Raw genomic sequence first — 16,220 nt, forward strand, 5'->3', positions numbered from 1 at the left:
AAACTAAAACTTTTTAGATGCTGAAAATGAAAAACCTCGTCGACATAGTCAATTAAAGTTCGATGAAGTACGTCTGTAACGGGTTTGATGGCGTTGACATGTTCTATCCAATGGCAAAAAAGTAATAACCGCCGATATAACTGCACGTTATTATGACACAAAGAATTCGTAACCCGCTCGGATGAAGACACTTTTGATAGCTTACGAACGTTACATGCAGTATCGAAATGAAGGTGAATTTTCGAAATGCAGTCGTCAGCGCAAAGCTCCTATGCACCCTTTCGCCACAACGATGGAAAGACTGTGCACTATATTATTGTTGTTCTCTTTATTACGTCAATTCACTGTGTCACATGCGTGCAAAATGACAGAAGAATGAAAATAGATCAAGCAAAAAGATAGTAGATCAAATTGTTTTCAGTATAAAGGTCACTAGCAGTTTCAAAACGGTTTAAAAGGGCGAAAGCAGACCACTGGTGGTCATTTGATCTTGGCGGCGAGAACTCTCACTATATTTAACTCTCAATCCTCCTTTATCTTGCACACGCCAAGAGAAACGAGCGCAACACGTCAACTCTAGTAATCAACGTCTTCACGTATACTTGAGCACACATCCTGCGCCTTTTCATCGCGTCATTCGGATCGCTCTGCCCTTTTTCCCGAAATCTTAGTCGAACTTTCGTATAAGAACATATAGAATCCACCGGTTTTGATTTATTTCACTATCTAAGTGGAAGACTTTCACCAACAACGGATTTCATTACAATGCTCAACATTCAACTGCCTGAGCACTCGACAATTAAAATGGATACCGGGTCTCCGTCTTCACCATCCGAAGCTCCGCAAGCTGATGACCTCGCCGCATTTTTAGAAATCGGGTCGCCCTATGGTTTTAAACATGACGTGCATATTCACTACAACTTTCAAGAAGCAAGATTTGAGGGCATTCCGGATAATTTTGCCGATTATTTGGTCATAGGAGCGTCGGAACGAGGACGTGCAGAAACGGTTTGGTCTTCAGAAGCATCAATGTCTTCGGAAGTGAAAAGCAGACGTCGTTCAAAAAGGACTCGTGCGAGTTCTGCTCCATCTGAAAGCTTGAGATTATCCAGCATCATTGGCAACATTGACATGATCAATAGCAATGATCCTGTGCGAATAATAAATCAGCATTTCAAGCTGTCACACCGACAAGTTCCACGAATTGCTGTTCCCGGCTACGACGAGCGAATTCCAGCTGTGCTCGTTATGATGCAACAACACTTTGTAGCGAAACAGGGACATTTGTCCCCTCATATCTTCCGCGAGTCTCCCAGTAAAGCGGAACGAGACCAGGCCATGGTCGACATCAATTGCGGAGCCTTTCGAGGAGCACAACACGACGTTCGAGTGCTCGCTGATCTGATCAAACTCTGGTTTCGAGAGCTTCCAGAGCCTATTTTGCACGAAATTCATGCTAGTGAAATGGAACGCTTAGCTTCAGCCAAGAACGTCGACATTGAAGTATTGAGCCTGCTAGGAGACCTGGAATCAAGCATTATACTTTGGCTAGCGGATCTATTGTCTTTTGTGGCCGACTATCAAGCGCACAATCATATGGGCGTGGACCAACTCGCTATCGTCATTGCACCAAACCTCGTGCGTCTTGAAACTGAAAATCCCATGGTTGCTGTCGCTCTGTCAAAGGCTGTTGTTAATCTTTTTCGAGGGGTATTGCGAGCTCGCTTTCAACGCCGTCAAGAGTTAAAGTCTACTAGAATGATCGAGAACGATGTCTAGCAACAGCTTGTGTTACTTAATCGTGTGTCTAGCAGCTTGTATTCTGGTATGAGTGTGAAGCCAAAAATGATTGGATTTGACACACAAACCAGTGTGAACGGTGTAATTGATCCGTTTTTAAGTACGATGGTAAATAATACTACATCAATTTACAATTAGAAGTTGATAAGTCCGTCCCTCGAACATAGTCCTTCGACTTTCCTCCCAATATTTTCTTGGGCTCGACCGCATTCACATAATCAAGCGATGTTCATGGCGTCATGTAAGCTTCCATATGATGCGCATGAGTGGCAAGGTTTCGGCAGAACTGAATGGACCAATAGTTTTGTAAACAACGTTCGAAAACTCCGCGCTGAATACTCGAAGCTTCGTGCCTCGCCATGCCTCAACCGCTAAAACAGGATATGCTTTCTTACTTCACCACTTCGCTAACAACTTGAACGCCAGAGACTGGTATACTAACGTGTTCAACCGCACAATTTGCCATTCTTCCGAGACACTATTACTGATTGCACTTGGGATACGCATAGAACAATGAGTGTCAGTATTTTGAATCAACTCAAAGAATTTTTAGCGTTATATTTCCTTTCAGATTATCCAAGAGTATTTTTTCGCATTTGAGATGATATAAAGATTGCTATATTTTTACATTACTACATTAAAGTACTATTTAGCAATAACGCGAAAGATCACTCTCGAGCATCGTCGACAAACAAAATGGATTGCGTCGTATCCTTATACTTTGCCTTGGGAGAACCATTCACAACACGGTTGTAGGCGCCAGAACCTCGATGTGATCTGGTTTTTAACATTGAGCGACCTGTCGTCAAATACAAGTAGATACATGCTGCTACAAACACCACTAAACTCATGTTCCAGCCGAGAGGAAGACCAGCACTAAGCTGCTCTGCTAGCAATTCCGATTCTATAGAAAATGTGACTTTGCGTTGAAGCGCCTCTAAATACAAGAAGGCACCTGTGAGCCAGGTAACAAGTTCGGATGGATTGCCGTGTTCATTTAAAGCTGATGATCCATGTCGAAATAGAATTGGCTCTTTTTCAAAATGATCCACAAAATAAATTCGCTCATCATCGTCCTGAACGTCGATCTGCTCGAGTAGAACAATCGTGTAGCACAAGTCGAAGCAGAGAGTGTTGAGTATCGTACTGTTACCTTCAAAGACAGAAGCATGCAACGCGCTATCCACTTCATTTTCATTTGACAATACAATGTCCTCGTACGGCTGCCGACAAATTAGATTAGCAGCATTTTGCAACGAAAGAAGAGTTGGATTTGGAAGAATAAGTAAATCCACATCTTCTCCGTTCTCTTTATTACTCAAGTATTCCAAAACGCGATGTGTCTCAAGCACTGCTTCTCTTAACACTCCCGATGCGTAGAATGATCCAACACATCGAGGTTGAGGAGTACTACCCATAACACAAAACTTTTTCGTTGGACAATCTTTTGTGCTCGAAATGACATGCGACCGAAGCAGCTCCAAGCACTTGTAAGCGTCACCAGTTCCTTCCAACGTCACATTAACACCCTCAATAATTGGGAAAGAGTGTTTGAAAAAGCACGGATGCTGCAGACCTTTCGGTGCGTCTTCTCTATCTTGATTTCGCTTTAACTGAATTACTGCCTGCTGTACTGCATGCCGTCCAAAACCTGGATACTCTTGTCCATAGAAATCGCTCATATTAAGCGCTACATTTACCTGTCGCTGTCGTCTACTACGCCTCCAGCGTTCTTTTACATCAAATACCATTTCTGCAGCATTTGAGTCTGACTCAGAGTTCGATTTACCAGCTTGGCCTCCAGCATCCACATGCAACAGTCCAAAAACTTCTACTTGTCCAGGACTTAAAGATGGTGCGACTTTTCCAGCGTAATAATTAGCTCCCACAACGTGAAAAAATCGACGCCAAGGAGCCGGCACGACGCGTAAATCTCCGCTTGAGATCACAATTCCTTCATCGTCTGAATACTTCAAAGATGGCTCGTTGAGTGCAAATGGAAAGTAGCGATCATTCTTTGCATGTGATCGTAGTTGATCAAGACGTTCGATAACACGTGACGCGGTAGACGTAGCCTTGTCTTGTGAGATCACATCAAAATCCAATTCTGTTTCTGCTACGACAAAATGTGCGAAACACAGCGCAGGATCCACCCGATTTTTAAGCCACTCCACCGCCAGCTCGAAAGCAGGTCGCAATATCTGATGTGCCTCATCTACTTTTGTTTTTTCGTCTTGAGAAGATGTTGAAGTGTCCATCAAGATAGAAGATAAGACCGGAAATTGATCATACACATTAACACCATCTTGTTCATATGCATTTTGCAGTATCAATACGCGGGTATGTGTCATAGCTGCGACAACAAAAACGCGACAGTGCGCACGTGCCGGTGGTGGCATAGGACCGTGTCGTACGGCCTGAGTGTTTCCTAGCACCGTCAGTAGCAACAGGAAAAGGCCACGTCTCCCCATATTGACAAATTGGATGATTGCATTTTTCAGGTAGACTACATCGACAAGATGTGGTGCACACAATCCTTCCGTATTGAGCATTACAGTTAAGAAGCATGACCGAGTCGTCGGGGCCGCGCTTCTTGCTTCGCGCCTGCGTGTTTCTTCTCGTACTCATTGGTAGTCTTCTTCAGTTAGTATTTTTTACTTTATTGCCACAAATTGAGCTGCATACGGAATTTTGCAATGCCACATTGGCTTCGCGGTCGCTACTGGCGCCTACACCAACAAGTGCAGAGCTGTTACCGCCTATGAAACTGCTATTTCAGTCGCTTTACGTGTCTCCACGCGAACTCGCATTGCAACAGAAGGAGGAAGAGCGACGACGCAATGAACAAATTCAAGACCCAAAGCAGACAATCCGTGGAAAGCTTCACACCGGTCCATACGCTCAGCTAAATGGCTTTCGTAATCCTCTGTGGGGTGACGACAAGACCGTTCAACTTGATGCATTAGCTGAAACTTCGGTGCTTCAATCACCAGAATATGCTCAAATGGAAGAAGAGATGGAACATCAACGTCAGATGAAACTAACTTCAGGATTCTTTCTGCAGACGAGAGGTCAAGGTCACGAAGCTATTATCTCTAAGGCCGCGTACTGCATCAACGTCGTCATGCCTAACGATTCGCCTGGTGTATTGCTAGACTTTGAGTTGTATCTAAATGCGTTACCGTCGGCACGCCCCGTATACTCGTATAAAGGAAATGGTGAACAAGAAGGCGAGAATCATAGTGACGATGAAATACAATCAAAGCGACTGGATATGCCCCCGTCTGTTATTGATATTTATTTGGAGCGACATCCTGTTGACAAGAAATACTATCCTGATTTTCATGCACCAAAAGAAAAGACAATTTGGATGATGCAGAATGTAGAATTTTTTGATCGACATGAGTTGGACAATCCCGCAGTTGGGGTTATGATGGTGAAAAACCGTATTGGACTGAAAAAAGTGCTTGAATACAGGCATCGACATCAACTTTTGTATTCTGTGTTTTACACAAAACACACGAGTCGCGACTTATATCAGCCTGCTGTACAGCGGGATTGGACATCTTTTTTACATCTAGCCGGTTGGAGTCCATTTAAGAACACAAAAGTTATTTTACAAGCGTGGGCACTGCATCCAGAATGGCCACAACTGATTATTCGAGTGATTAAAGCAAGTTTGTGCAAGTGGATTGAAGATCATTTTGGTGACAAAGACTCGTGGCGACTTCAAAATGTAGATTATGCTTGTGGTTCAGTACCAGCTGAAGAAAAGGATCAATTGCAAAACCAAATTGGTCTTCATTTATGTCCAAGCGAAACAGAAGGATTTGGTCATTACATTAATGAGGCTCGAAGTGTTGGTGCACTTATCTTGACATCAAATGTTCCGCCAATGAACGAGCTTGTAGATGACCTGAACGGCGTGCTAGTAGGAAGACCGCATCCATGGTGGTGGCAGACAAAGGGAGACTTATTTATGCCATTAGCACAAGTGGACGTGGCCGATATTGAACAAGGTATTGAGCAAATACTGCTGCTTTCTATAGAAGAGCGTCAACGAATGGGCCGACGATCGCGGGCTAAGTTCTTGGAAGACCGCGTTTACTTTCTAAATGCAATGGCTGCACTGGAAGAAAGCCTTTGCCAGGACGAGATCCGAATTGAAAAGTTACAGCCTTATCTGTATTAGCGACATGGGATTGCTCCATGTTGCCTTCGAGCTCAGATAGATAGAGATATAGAACCTACTTCGCAGTCGAACTTCTGATCCTTTTCTCGAAAATTTCAGTTTATTAAAGGGCAGCAATATGTTTGACAATGGAATTACTATGTATGTGCAACGAGTTGTTCGTTTAATGCATCGCTTGATCTGGGATTCCTATGGTCGTAAAATACACTAAAATTGAGTTAAATCGAATACATATTTTTGGTGTATTTGTCATAATTATGCATTATATAATATTTGGCTCATAAGCATAATTTTAGGCTCGAACTTTTAAGACCGCTTCGCTAGCATATACGTGGCGATCGTTCTGTTGTTAAAACATGATTAATAGTCAATAGATATAGTCAAGTAGTCAAGCTTATGAGTTTTGAGTGGTTTGCTCAGCGGGTCGCTACTTGCTTGATGTGTATCACTTGGATTGAGATGGTATTTGACATTGATCTACACTAAACACAATAAATATGATGAATTGTACCAATTGAGATGAAGGCGTCAGGTTCGGAGGTGACATTCTTGAGACCGCAATCCACAATCAGTTTTGTATCTCTAGATGAAAGTATCGGCGCTGCAGTGGCGACTGCATCTAACATTATTAAAAGCATAAGTTGTCTCAGATAGAACGGGTTACATTTCGAAACACAGGTCATTGGTTGCCGAGTTTGGCGTCATTCTACAACTCAAACTAAGTCAAGTCGGCAGAATGCGTGGGGCGACATCAACTCTAGTATTGAGCTGTTCCTCATCATTCTCACCCTATAGAGTTTCATCAATTCCTGCATTGACGACTAGCACCCTTACAGTAATATTTGGATTGGTCCCGTCATTCAACTACTGGCTGCAAACTTTGCGTTTAGTTACTTCTACATCTCACTTTCAGCTTACCTGATAGGGCTGCTGCGTACTTCACACAGAGAAAGCTCTGACTCTTAAAATCCGTGTTCAGCAACGCTTAGCGGATGTACTTTTCCGCAATCGCCAGGCGCCGAACCGAAAACCTCTTCGGCATAAAAACACTTTGTTTGCTCCAATGTCACGAGTGACATACTTGAAATCACATTACGTTTGAAGTCGAATGAAGTTCCTTGTTTGATGCATTGCGTGAGACCAGCAGTCCTCGTGATCCACGTTCCTCTTTACCAAGGAGAACTATCACTCTCTGACGATCGAGTTCGAATACGACGAATATTTTCCTGAGAATAAGTTATGATGTGTTTAAATATATGTCACATAACAAGACACACTAAACGAGATATTGTCTCTAGTTGGTCTCGAGGGAGTAGTGAATATATGGCCCGAGGTCTGGGAAACTTATCACTGCCCTATGGACGCTTGCTAGCCATATAAATGCGCGGCGAGACACAGGGATCTCCCGGCCAGACGTCTGAGAGAGCCGAATGGAATGCCTCATTGCTCAATAAGGTGATGTCGCTATTGCGAATCGTCCAGCCCTTTGAAGGCAAAATTAATAGATTTCCTATCAAAACGAGTTGCTGAAATGGCCATATATTCGGCCCTGCTTTAGACGGCCGCTACGATGTATGTATCGCCTCAACAATGTACGACGTCAGCATCGTGACATGCAACGATTCAATTTCAATGCGACGCGAAAGCGCATCCACCACCACATTTAGCCGACTCAGCTTATACCTAACCTCGGAGTTACGCTGGCAAAAAAAATAATCTTGTCACCCTCTAAGAGATGTCGCCGTTTTTAAAGGCGCGTCGTCTGCATAGAGTCCAAGTGCTAGAGCTAAGGAGCTGTATTTCGAACCTGAAAAGTGCATGCGTAACAGCGAGAAATTCATTGTTATGTACTGGGTATTTATTATCTGACGACCCAAGCTGCACTTTTCAAGCGCGATGATGCATTTTAGTTCACTGACATCTGCAAGGAGAAAGGACAATCTCTAGCAAGGGCTGAGATGTCTTTGATAAGATGTTCATGCCTGTTCGGATTCGAAAGTGCCAGAATGGGTGTATTTATGAGTGTTGGAGATCCATCGCTCCTGTAGCTCTCCAGAGCGACAAATACTCTCATAATGTAGATTGGTAACATATGGTGCCACGTCGGCATCATTCTCATAACACTTGTGCAAGTGGTCGACCAGGTAAGGCCACCGACTCGATTTTCGTTGGAACAGCAGCATCAAGCAATCTACTTTGGCCTAGACTTTTGCAGAACCTGCTAGCCAATTGTTTTTCCAAATATATCATATCCATCGCCGGCACCAAAAATCACAGGACGATCCTGGCTAACATTTTTATATGTACACACCCCACATCGAATTTCCCAGGTTATGCTAGACGATCGACGGATAAATTGTGGGACTGGAGGCTTGCATAGGCACACGGGTCTTTGAACTCCGCGGCTCCAGACAATTGAGTGTCGCTGGTACGTTAGGTAGTCCCTGGGTGATCCTAGTCGAAGGTAAAGAATTTAGCTTGGCTAACTTACTGCAAAAAGCGTTATACAACGGTCGCTCGTCAACATTTGATAATACCCATCAACCAGGTGAAGGGGGATAAATAAAATGCAGCTCAATATACCTTTCGGTATCACTCCCTATCTAGGCTTGTGCCGAAATCGGGACTGCTTTCAGCTTATTATTAGCATGCACAATTCACGAATTTCCATTAGCCATTTGGATACAGAGAACTTATGCTTAATGCCTCTCGTTCATCAAATCTGTTTGTTCTTCGTACGAAAAACGTCAATGACGTCACAGTAATGGCTATTACCGTGTAGTGCAATATTTGGCTTCAGGGGTTCACCTAAATCGCGCTACACACTCCTTTTGGGGGGATACACGTTGCTGGGCTCGTTTCACCACGCCGTGGTATTCCTTGAATAAGGAAAATACAATCCGTAGGATTTTTTATGGTAACTGTCTCACTCTTCACACACAGCGCTCTGCAAGTGTGTTCGATGATAGATTAATAAAGATGGATAATGAGTTCAGCAATACTAATCGAATCATTTCAGTACGGTCTTACAACTCTTTGTAAACATCGCCTATGAAAAAATTTTCAAACCGAATGAGAGAATCGATGTGACGGGTTACACGTTCCCTGGTATAAAGAGGTGGATGGTGTGACCGCACAATGATATGGCTTCACCATAACAAGAAGCCACTACGTGGCTGGACTGCCAGTAGTTATGCATTATAATTAGGTTTACATTTTCATAAGGAGAACCGATAGATTCAGATGAAGGTTGCTCTGCAGCAAACAAAACAAGTGAAACCAGTTACATTTTTGGCGAAAGAGTTTATTTGACTTGGGTTAAGGTTGTGGCTACTCTTGGAGTATGCGGATTGCGATCCGCTACACTCGTACTGGTTCGAGTATAGAATGTAAGGTCGGTAGCGTAAGCTTAGCTTTCACTAAGCAAAAGAGCTATGGCAGCTCTGCGCCACTTGGTAGCACTCGTAGTCAATCTACACCTAAGTCGTTACGACTGATTCTCTTTGAGGATGGAGCGATTCTAGTATTTGGCTTAGGGCATGCAGGACGGGCTTAAAAGCTGATGTCTCTGTTTGGCCCTAAGGGCGTGCAGCACTTCGCTTCGCAAGGCCCTGAAGCGATCAGCGCGCGCCTAGGGGCGTTTATAACTATGAAAATGCAATGCTTGAGCACCTATAGCAGAAGGTGTCGGCGTCGACTGCGTCCATGATGCCACCGCCGACGACGGATGACTCCGCTCGATCCAAGTCGCTCTTGGTGAGGTTTACGACCTTCAAGGATAAAACTGGAGAATATCTCCTGCTTTTGGTGAGATAGGTCGAGACGGCTATGGCATCCGCCATGTATCAGACCGAGCAGCAGCGCGTGGCACTAGCTATCAACAAGTTCGGGGGTCGAGCGCAAGAATGCGCTCTCACGTGCGGCACTTCGGTTAAAGCGGCGTTTTCTTCCTAGACGGTGCTGAAGCTGCAGCTTTTATGAGTATTCTCGCCGCTTAACCAGGCATATCGCGTGCGAACGCGTTTCCTTGCCGCCAAACAGAGCAAGAAAGAATTGGTGGACATTTTTAACGTAGCGTACTCCCATCGCCGAGATGGCAGCCGATCCTCTCCCTGAGGCGGTCATAGTGACCGTCTTTATGGAGGGCCTCCGCACTGGCTTGGCCAGAAAGAAAGTCTTCCGTGCGCATCCGTCTTCGTTTGACAAAGCGGTGAATGAGTCATTGAATGCCGAATTCGACTCCAAGTCGGCGCGACTTGGTCGAAATGCAAACTTTACAGCTCGTCGAGCGGGTCTGAGCTAATGGATCTCAGCTATGCTGAGAAAAAGGAGGCAGGGCTTCGGGATGCCTGGGAGCGCTCGAACTCCGACGGTGTTTTGTCTGTGGAAACACCCGTCGCCTTCTGGCTGGTTGTTTCCCGTGCAAGGCGAGATGATTCATCGAACCGACGTCCCGCGTCTCATCAGTCTTTTTGTTGAAACAACAACAACCAGTAGACGCGGGGCGCCCTACTGAAGAATTATTGAGTTCTGTTGAGCCTTAAAGAGGTAGAGGGCAGCAGAGCCCAGTTTCGAAGATTTCCGTGCTCTTGAACACGTAATGTCGGGCTTGCTGGTCGTAAAAACGACCGTGAAGGGATTTGAGAAGTCATGGAACATCCTGGTCGACTCCGGGGTGTCGGGAAATTATGCTTGGCGTTCCACAGTAAAGGAAGTCAGCTGTATGCAGAGGCGCTGAAAGCGCGGTTGAGTGACATCGTCACTGTTTGCTTAGCGGTCACGGTGCCATGGATCTCTGCGGACCTCGGTGTCAACTTACTTGACTTTAATAGAGTGAAACGCTGCTTAGTCTTAGACTTGGATTCAAAGTATGACCTCATCCTTGATATGGCATGGTTGAAAATCGTGAGCCTCGGAGGTCGAAGGCCTTGGTCGCTACGCACACGTCTCCTGGTGGAGCTTTGGTGAGTCATAAACCCACCTCTGCTTGGAGACAGAAACGCTAGTGACGCGGGCACTGGACCGGGACGGTTCATGTTCTCGATATCGGAGTATCCGAGTTGTCGAACACCGAAAGTGTATCGAGTAAGAGTCCGAGCTTGGCTCGCGAAATGGCACGTAATCCACTAATCACTGCTCAAGTATCAAAGCAATTGCTGCATGCCAAGAGTGGTATAGTCGGACGAGGTCCGAGGCATCTTTGGCAAGCCCTTCTGATGCGCGTGGAGTGGACGTAGTCCATTGTGCACTACACTAATTTTGAAGCAGTTGCTGCATGCCAAGAGTGGTATGGTCGGACGAGGTCCGAGGAATCTTGGGTAAGGCCGTTCAGACGCGCGTGGAGTGGTAAGTTATCCACTGGACGAAAACTGCGGAAATAGCAGCTCTCCGTCGGATGTTGTTAATAACGCCAAGGCTCCGGTGCAGCAGGGATTGCGAACACTGGACGACGCTGAGTGCGAGCTCCTACTGGTGTCAAAGAGATGTAAAACCTCTATTGAGAGGATACGGCGATGTTGTATGTTATTTGCAAGACGCACGGCGTCGAACCTGACCCAGGGTGTGACTACCGTAGACAATAGCGCACAGCTATATACAGTCGTCAACGGTATGACGGAAAGGGAAGACGGCAACGTCACCCTCGAGGCTATTCCTGCGGAGGGTGCTCTTCTTAAGCCGGACGAGATGTCCCTCGAAGAGTTCGGCGGTGCCTTGGACGCAGGCAACTTGCAGAAGTGGTCATTATACGATCAGAAGAGGAGATCAACTCGTCGTCACTTCTGAAGCTGCCCAGGATGACACCAATGGGTGCTGACCGCACGAAGTAGACCTTCGATTTTTTAGAATACCTCGGATCCGTACCATCCTTTGGTTAAGAAATTTTGAGACGTCGTCTCCGAAGGCCCGCCGTCGGTCCTACCTCCGGATTGAGGATTGCGTCATAAGGTTGACCTGGTTCCTAAGAAGCAAGTACTGCGTCACACGCCAATTGCCTCTGCTCGAGGAGTAGTGTGACGTCATTGACGCCTTCTTCCGTGCGACGCATGACGCAGGAATGGTGTGTGAGAGCAAGTCTTTCCATTCGACACCCACGTTTTGTGTTTGCGAGCCGAACGGCACGTGGCATATCGCTCACGCTTACCATAAGGTCATCGCTGCCACCATTCGGGAACAGTTGCCGATTCCGGGTCCGTTTTCTCCGAAACAATATGTGTACAAAGTACAGTGCACTCGACTTGATCCATGTTTGCTCATGAGAGCGAGTGACAGCGTTGAATACTCCGAGCGGGATGCTCTGAGAGTGGCTGGTGGTGCTTCAAGGGCTGTCAAATGCACCAGCTACATTTAATCGTCATTTGACGCAGTTGTATAGGCCCCACCGGGCGTATGCACATACATACTCCGACGACATCTTCGTTCACAGTCGTGGGGACACAAGAGGACGGATGTGGAAAGCCACATCGTCCATTTGAGACCGGTGCTCGAGTGCATGCGCACGAATAAGCTGTATGTTTATGCAGACAACTGCATCTTCGGTGCTGAAGAGTTTTTCTTTTTTAGGTTGCTTCATTTGGAAGCGTGGCCTTCGAGCGGATCCGGCCAAGGTCGTGGCCATTGTGGACTGGCCGATATCAAAGAACCATAACGACTTTGCGCACGAGGCTTGACCTCGCCAAGTGCTTGCACAAGTACAGCGAGAGTTATGCGGATATGGCACGGCCATTGTCGAATTCCGATAAGAAGGATGCGGAATGGTCTTGGGACATCGAGCATTGGGAGTTTTTTGACAGGGTCAAAGGCAGCCTCCTTCATGCACCAATACTGGTGTTGCCGGACCCCGATCGTCCTAACAGTGTCGTATGTATCGCTTCAGACTATGCCATCGGCTTTGCACTGCTGCAAGCAGACGCCGAGGGGCGAGATCAGGTGATCCCGTTCGAATCTCACCAGCTCAAGCCTGTGAAGAAGAATTACTCTGTTCACGACAAGCAATTACTTGCGATGAAGTATGCACTTGTCAAGTTTAGGATGCGCCTGGTTTGCTCAAAGCCGTTTGTGATCTACACATATCATGCGTCATTACGCACTGCAACTCAGTCGCCTCAACTTTCGCATAGGATGGCCAGGTGGCTCTCATTCTTTGCAGAATATAACTTCGAGGTAAAGTTTATGCCAGGAATGCTTTAGCTGATGCGTTGTCTCGCAGACCAGATGATGAGTTTGCTCATGTCACGACGGTGACATCGTCAGTGACGGATTTGATGCGAGCCGCATACGCGGGTGATGGTATGTGTAGCGCTGCTACAGACTCTCGGGAACAAGGAGCTTGAAAACTCGGACAAGAAATTGTCGGCGCGTTTGCGCGCGCGGTTACACAGATATTCGTTGAATAACGATTATCTGTATTATAGCACTGATTCGACGGATACGTCACGAGCTGTGGTTCATCACGATGAGTATTTGAGATATCAAATCCGCAAGATGTCCACGATACCCCAATAAGTGGTCGTCTCGGTCAAGTGAAGACGTACAGCTCGGTGAGTTGCCACTACTGATGGCCAAAGGACGAGCATTTATGTGTGCACGTGTGAAACATGTCAGACGGTAAAACCGTCTCCGAATGCGGCGGCGTCGCTGGCCAGTTTACCGGTACCCTACGGGTTGAGCACTCCATGAGTATGGAATTTGTGTTTGGCTTGTCAAAAGACTCGGCAGGCAACACCGGTGTTTGGTCTTCGTGTACTATTTGAGCAAGATGGCTCATCTTGCGGCAGTGCCGGACATCCGCGACGGTGTGGGTACAGCAACGCTGTTTGTGGTTTGTGTCTTTCGACAACATGGACTCCCGGAGTCAATTGTCTGTGATGAGGACCCACGTTTCATTAGGAAGTTTTGGCCTACAATTTTCAGGGTGCTGGGCACCAAGTTGACTATGTCAACAGCGGACCATCAGCAGACCGATGGTCAAACTCAGTGGGCGATTCGCGTCGTTGAAGACGTTCTTTGCAGCGTTTGCGCTGGAACACCGAGGCGCTGGAGCGCCATGCTGCAGCTCGTAGAGTCTGCTCTGAACGGTGCAGTACATTCATTCAACGGTACACGCCGTTTGACGCGGATAGGCTTGTAAATCCTCGCATATTGCTGACGCCGCCATCTCATGGCTCAGGGCTTAGTGAAGGAGAATAGCCGAGCGGCTAGCTGATGTCAGCCCCCTCACTGTTCGTATAGAAGTCGATGACTTTCTGTCTACCAGACTGAGTTTCTTACGACACGTTCACGATTTGATGACTGAAAGCCAAGACATGCAGAAAGAACTTGCAGACGGAAGAAGCAGTAGAAATGTCGAAAACATTGAGGTCGAAGATTCGGTTTTATTAAATGCTTAGAACATTCCTACATATGCAGTCTCTGCTGTCTTTAAGACGCAGTTCCACCCAAGCTTTATCAGACCTTGTAAGGTCTTGACCAAGCGGGGCCTTGCGTATACACTAAACCTTCCGAAAAGGATGCGCACCCACCCAGTTTTTCTGTGGGCTCGCTTAAGCCATACCAAGATCGGACGCAAGTGAACGCGGAAGCGTTGGCGTGAGTCTGGCGCCCATAGGCGCCAGACCACCCAGAAGCTGGACCAGCAACGGCTTTTGGGCACGGAGTGTAATAATTTCTATCTACAACAGCCCCAGGTGCTCCATCGTCGCCCGAAGTGATGCATTTATCTGCTCGACGGCTAGAGGTAGCTGCGACAGATCACGATATTCTTTAACATAATGAGGCAGTCTGGGCACAAAGCGCTCCAAGCCATCGAGGTCTTCCGCACAGCGGTATGCGACCTCGGCATGATGCTCAGGGATGATCCGATGGCGATGGACCTTCTCCTCAAGAGCTCAAAGAGTATCGCGAGTCAACGGACGGCGATTGACCAAGTCTTTATCGTCCGCTATCGACGTTTCTCAACGGGAAGGGTGGTTTACACTATCACGTGGAACGTCTTGTGGTCGACATCGTCGACAGGGTTAAACCCAGTATCTTGTGAAGTGGCGGGGATATTTAGACTCCGAGAACTCGTGAGAGTTCGAGGTGCTACTTCGGCAATACTACCCAGATGTCGTGGACGCTTATGATCAGAGGGTTCATGAAGTTTCGCGTCGTCGTACGCCCCGCACTTCTCGGCAATAGTCAGGAACTCCGAAGGATCATGAGCTGGGCTCAAGATATGGCCCTCAGCTGCTGTGGTCGCAGACTCATCCGTGTGAGAGACCACAGATCTCGCGAGACCGTAACGGATTAATCCATACGTCGCATGGCGACAATACGGTGTTGCACCTTGAGTCTGGTAAACTCGAACCGAAGATGGCGTTCCACACGCTCGTCCACCTCCTTTCGACTTTGCTGTATAGTGGAAGGCGAGTAAAGTTTCCACTGCCGCTACACCCATCGCTCAAAGAGCTCTTCATCATCTGCAGTAGTCTCGCCAGAGGCGAGCAGCACAAATATCGTCCGCATCGCGGGTACAGGAGACCCTCTGTTTGAGCGCATAATCGAGTGCGACACCTATCCATTGGGAGTTCTTGAGGTATCGAGAATCGAGCTCGGAGAGAGCTTTTCGTTGGTCAAGCTTGGCTCGTGTAGTGGTCGGGCCCCCGTATCCCCCGGAGCGGAAGCCGTATTCCACAAGAGGGTCTAGGATCAACCGTGGATGAAAGCAAATGGTTATTATACCCCCCCCGGAAGTCGAGAGGTCGGGAAACAATCTTTGTGTACGCAAGGTTCGACAGGGAGCAGGGGTCACGTCGCGCCGTTAGCACATCTTGCCCTGATGTGCTTCCCTTGAAGCCGCGGACGTGCTGACCGAAGTTGCACCGAGACGAAAAGGAGCTCTGCCCGCAGGCGTTCTCGGAACCAGCGAGGCTTGGTGTCTTTTGTGTCATAGACACAATATTCATTGAGCCGTGCATGCGTGAAGAAGGTCCTGGGGACGTAGAGGTGTCTTGGACGAGGCGACAGTTAAATTGTGGTTTTTTCAATTTTGCTGGGAGGAATGTGAAGGGGTTACTTTTAAGAGGTGGGTCACACAAGATGGTGTGATCAAACGATGGTATGGCTACACCTTAACGAGAAGCCACTACGTGGCTGAACTGTCAGTAATTATGCAATTACGGGGAGATACTTAGGTCAGCTGTAAGCAAATCGTCCTCAGGGATCTCTAGTGTCCCGAGATTTTCTTGGT

At 47.0% G+C, this 16,220-nt stretch overlaps 4 protein-coding genes across 4 annotated transcripts; 3 read left to right on the top strand and 1 right to left on the bottom strand.

Annotated features, from left to right (window-relative positions):
* Positions 1-38: 38 nt before the first annotated feature.
* Positions 39-767, top strand: PHALS_15355 (uncharacterized protein). The gene has a single exon (XM_036407390.1). The coding sequence runs from the start codon at positions 182-184 to the stop codon at positions 377-379; it is 198 nt and encodes a 65-aa protein (XP_036263098.1). The 5' UTR covers positions 39-181; the 3' UTR covers positions 380-767.
* Positions 766-1,779, top strand: PHALS_09152 (domain-containing partial; the record flags this gene model as incomplete). The annotated part of the gene is made up of 1 exon (XM_024724601.1): positions 766-1,779. The coding sequence occupies one exon, from the start codon at positions 766-768 to the stop codon at positions 1,777-1,779; it is 1,014 nt and encodes a 337-aa protein (XP_024575461.1).
* Positions 1,780-2,468: 689 nt separating this feature from the next.
* Positions 2,469-4,271, bottom strand: PHALS_09153 (RxLR-like protein; the record flags this gene model as incomplete). Its single annotated transcript, XM_024724602.1, has 1 exon — positions 2,469-4,271. The coding sequence occupies one exon, from the start codon at positions 4,269-4,271 to the stop codon at positions 2,469-2,471; it is 1,803 nt and encodes a 600-aa protein (XP_024575462.1).
* A 95-nt stretch (positions 4,272-4,366) lies between these two features.
* Positions 4,367-5,992, top strand: PHALS_09154 (RxLR-like protein; the record flags this gene model as incomplete). The annotated part of the gene is made up of 1 exon (XM_024724603.1): positions 4,367-5,992. The coding sequence occupies one exon, from the start codon at positions 4,367-4,369 to the stop codon at positions 5,990-5,992; it is 1,626 nt and encodes a 541-aa protein (XP_024575463.1).
* Positions 5,993-16,220: the final 10,228 nt, after the last annotated feature.

This window comes from Plasmopara halstedii, assembly GCF_900000015.1.
Source record: "Plasmopara halstedii genome assembly, contig: Scaffold_350, whole genome shotgun sequence".
NCBI lineage: Eukaryota > Oomycota > Peronosporomycetes > Peronosporales > Peronosporaceae > Plasmopara > Plasmopara halstedii.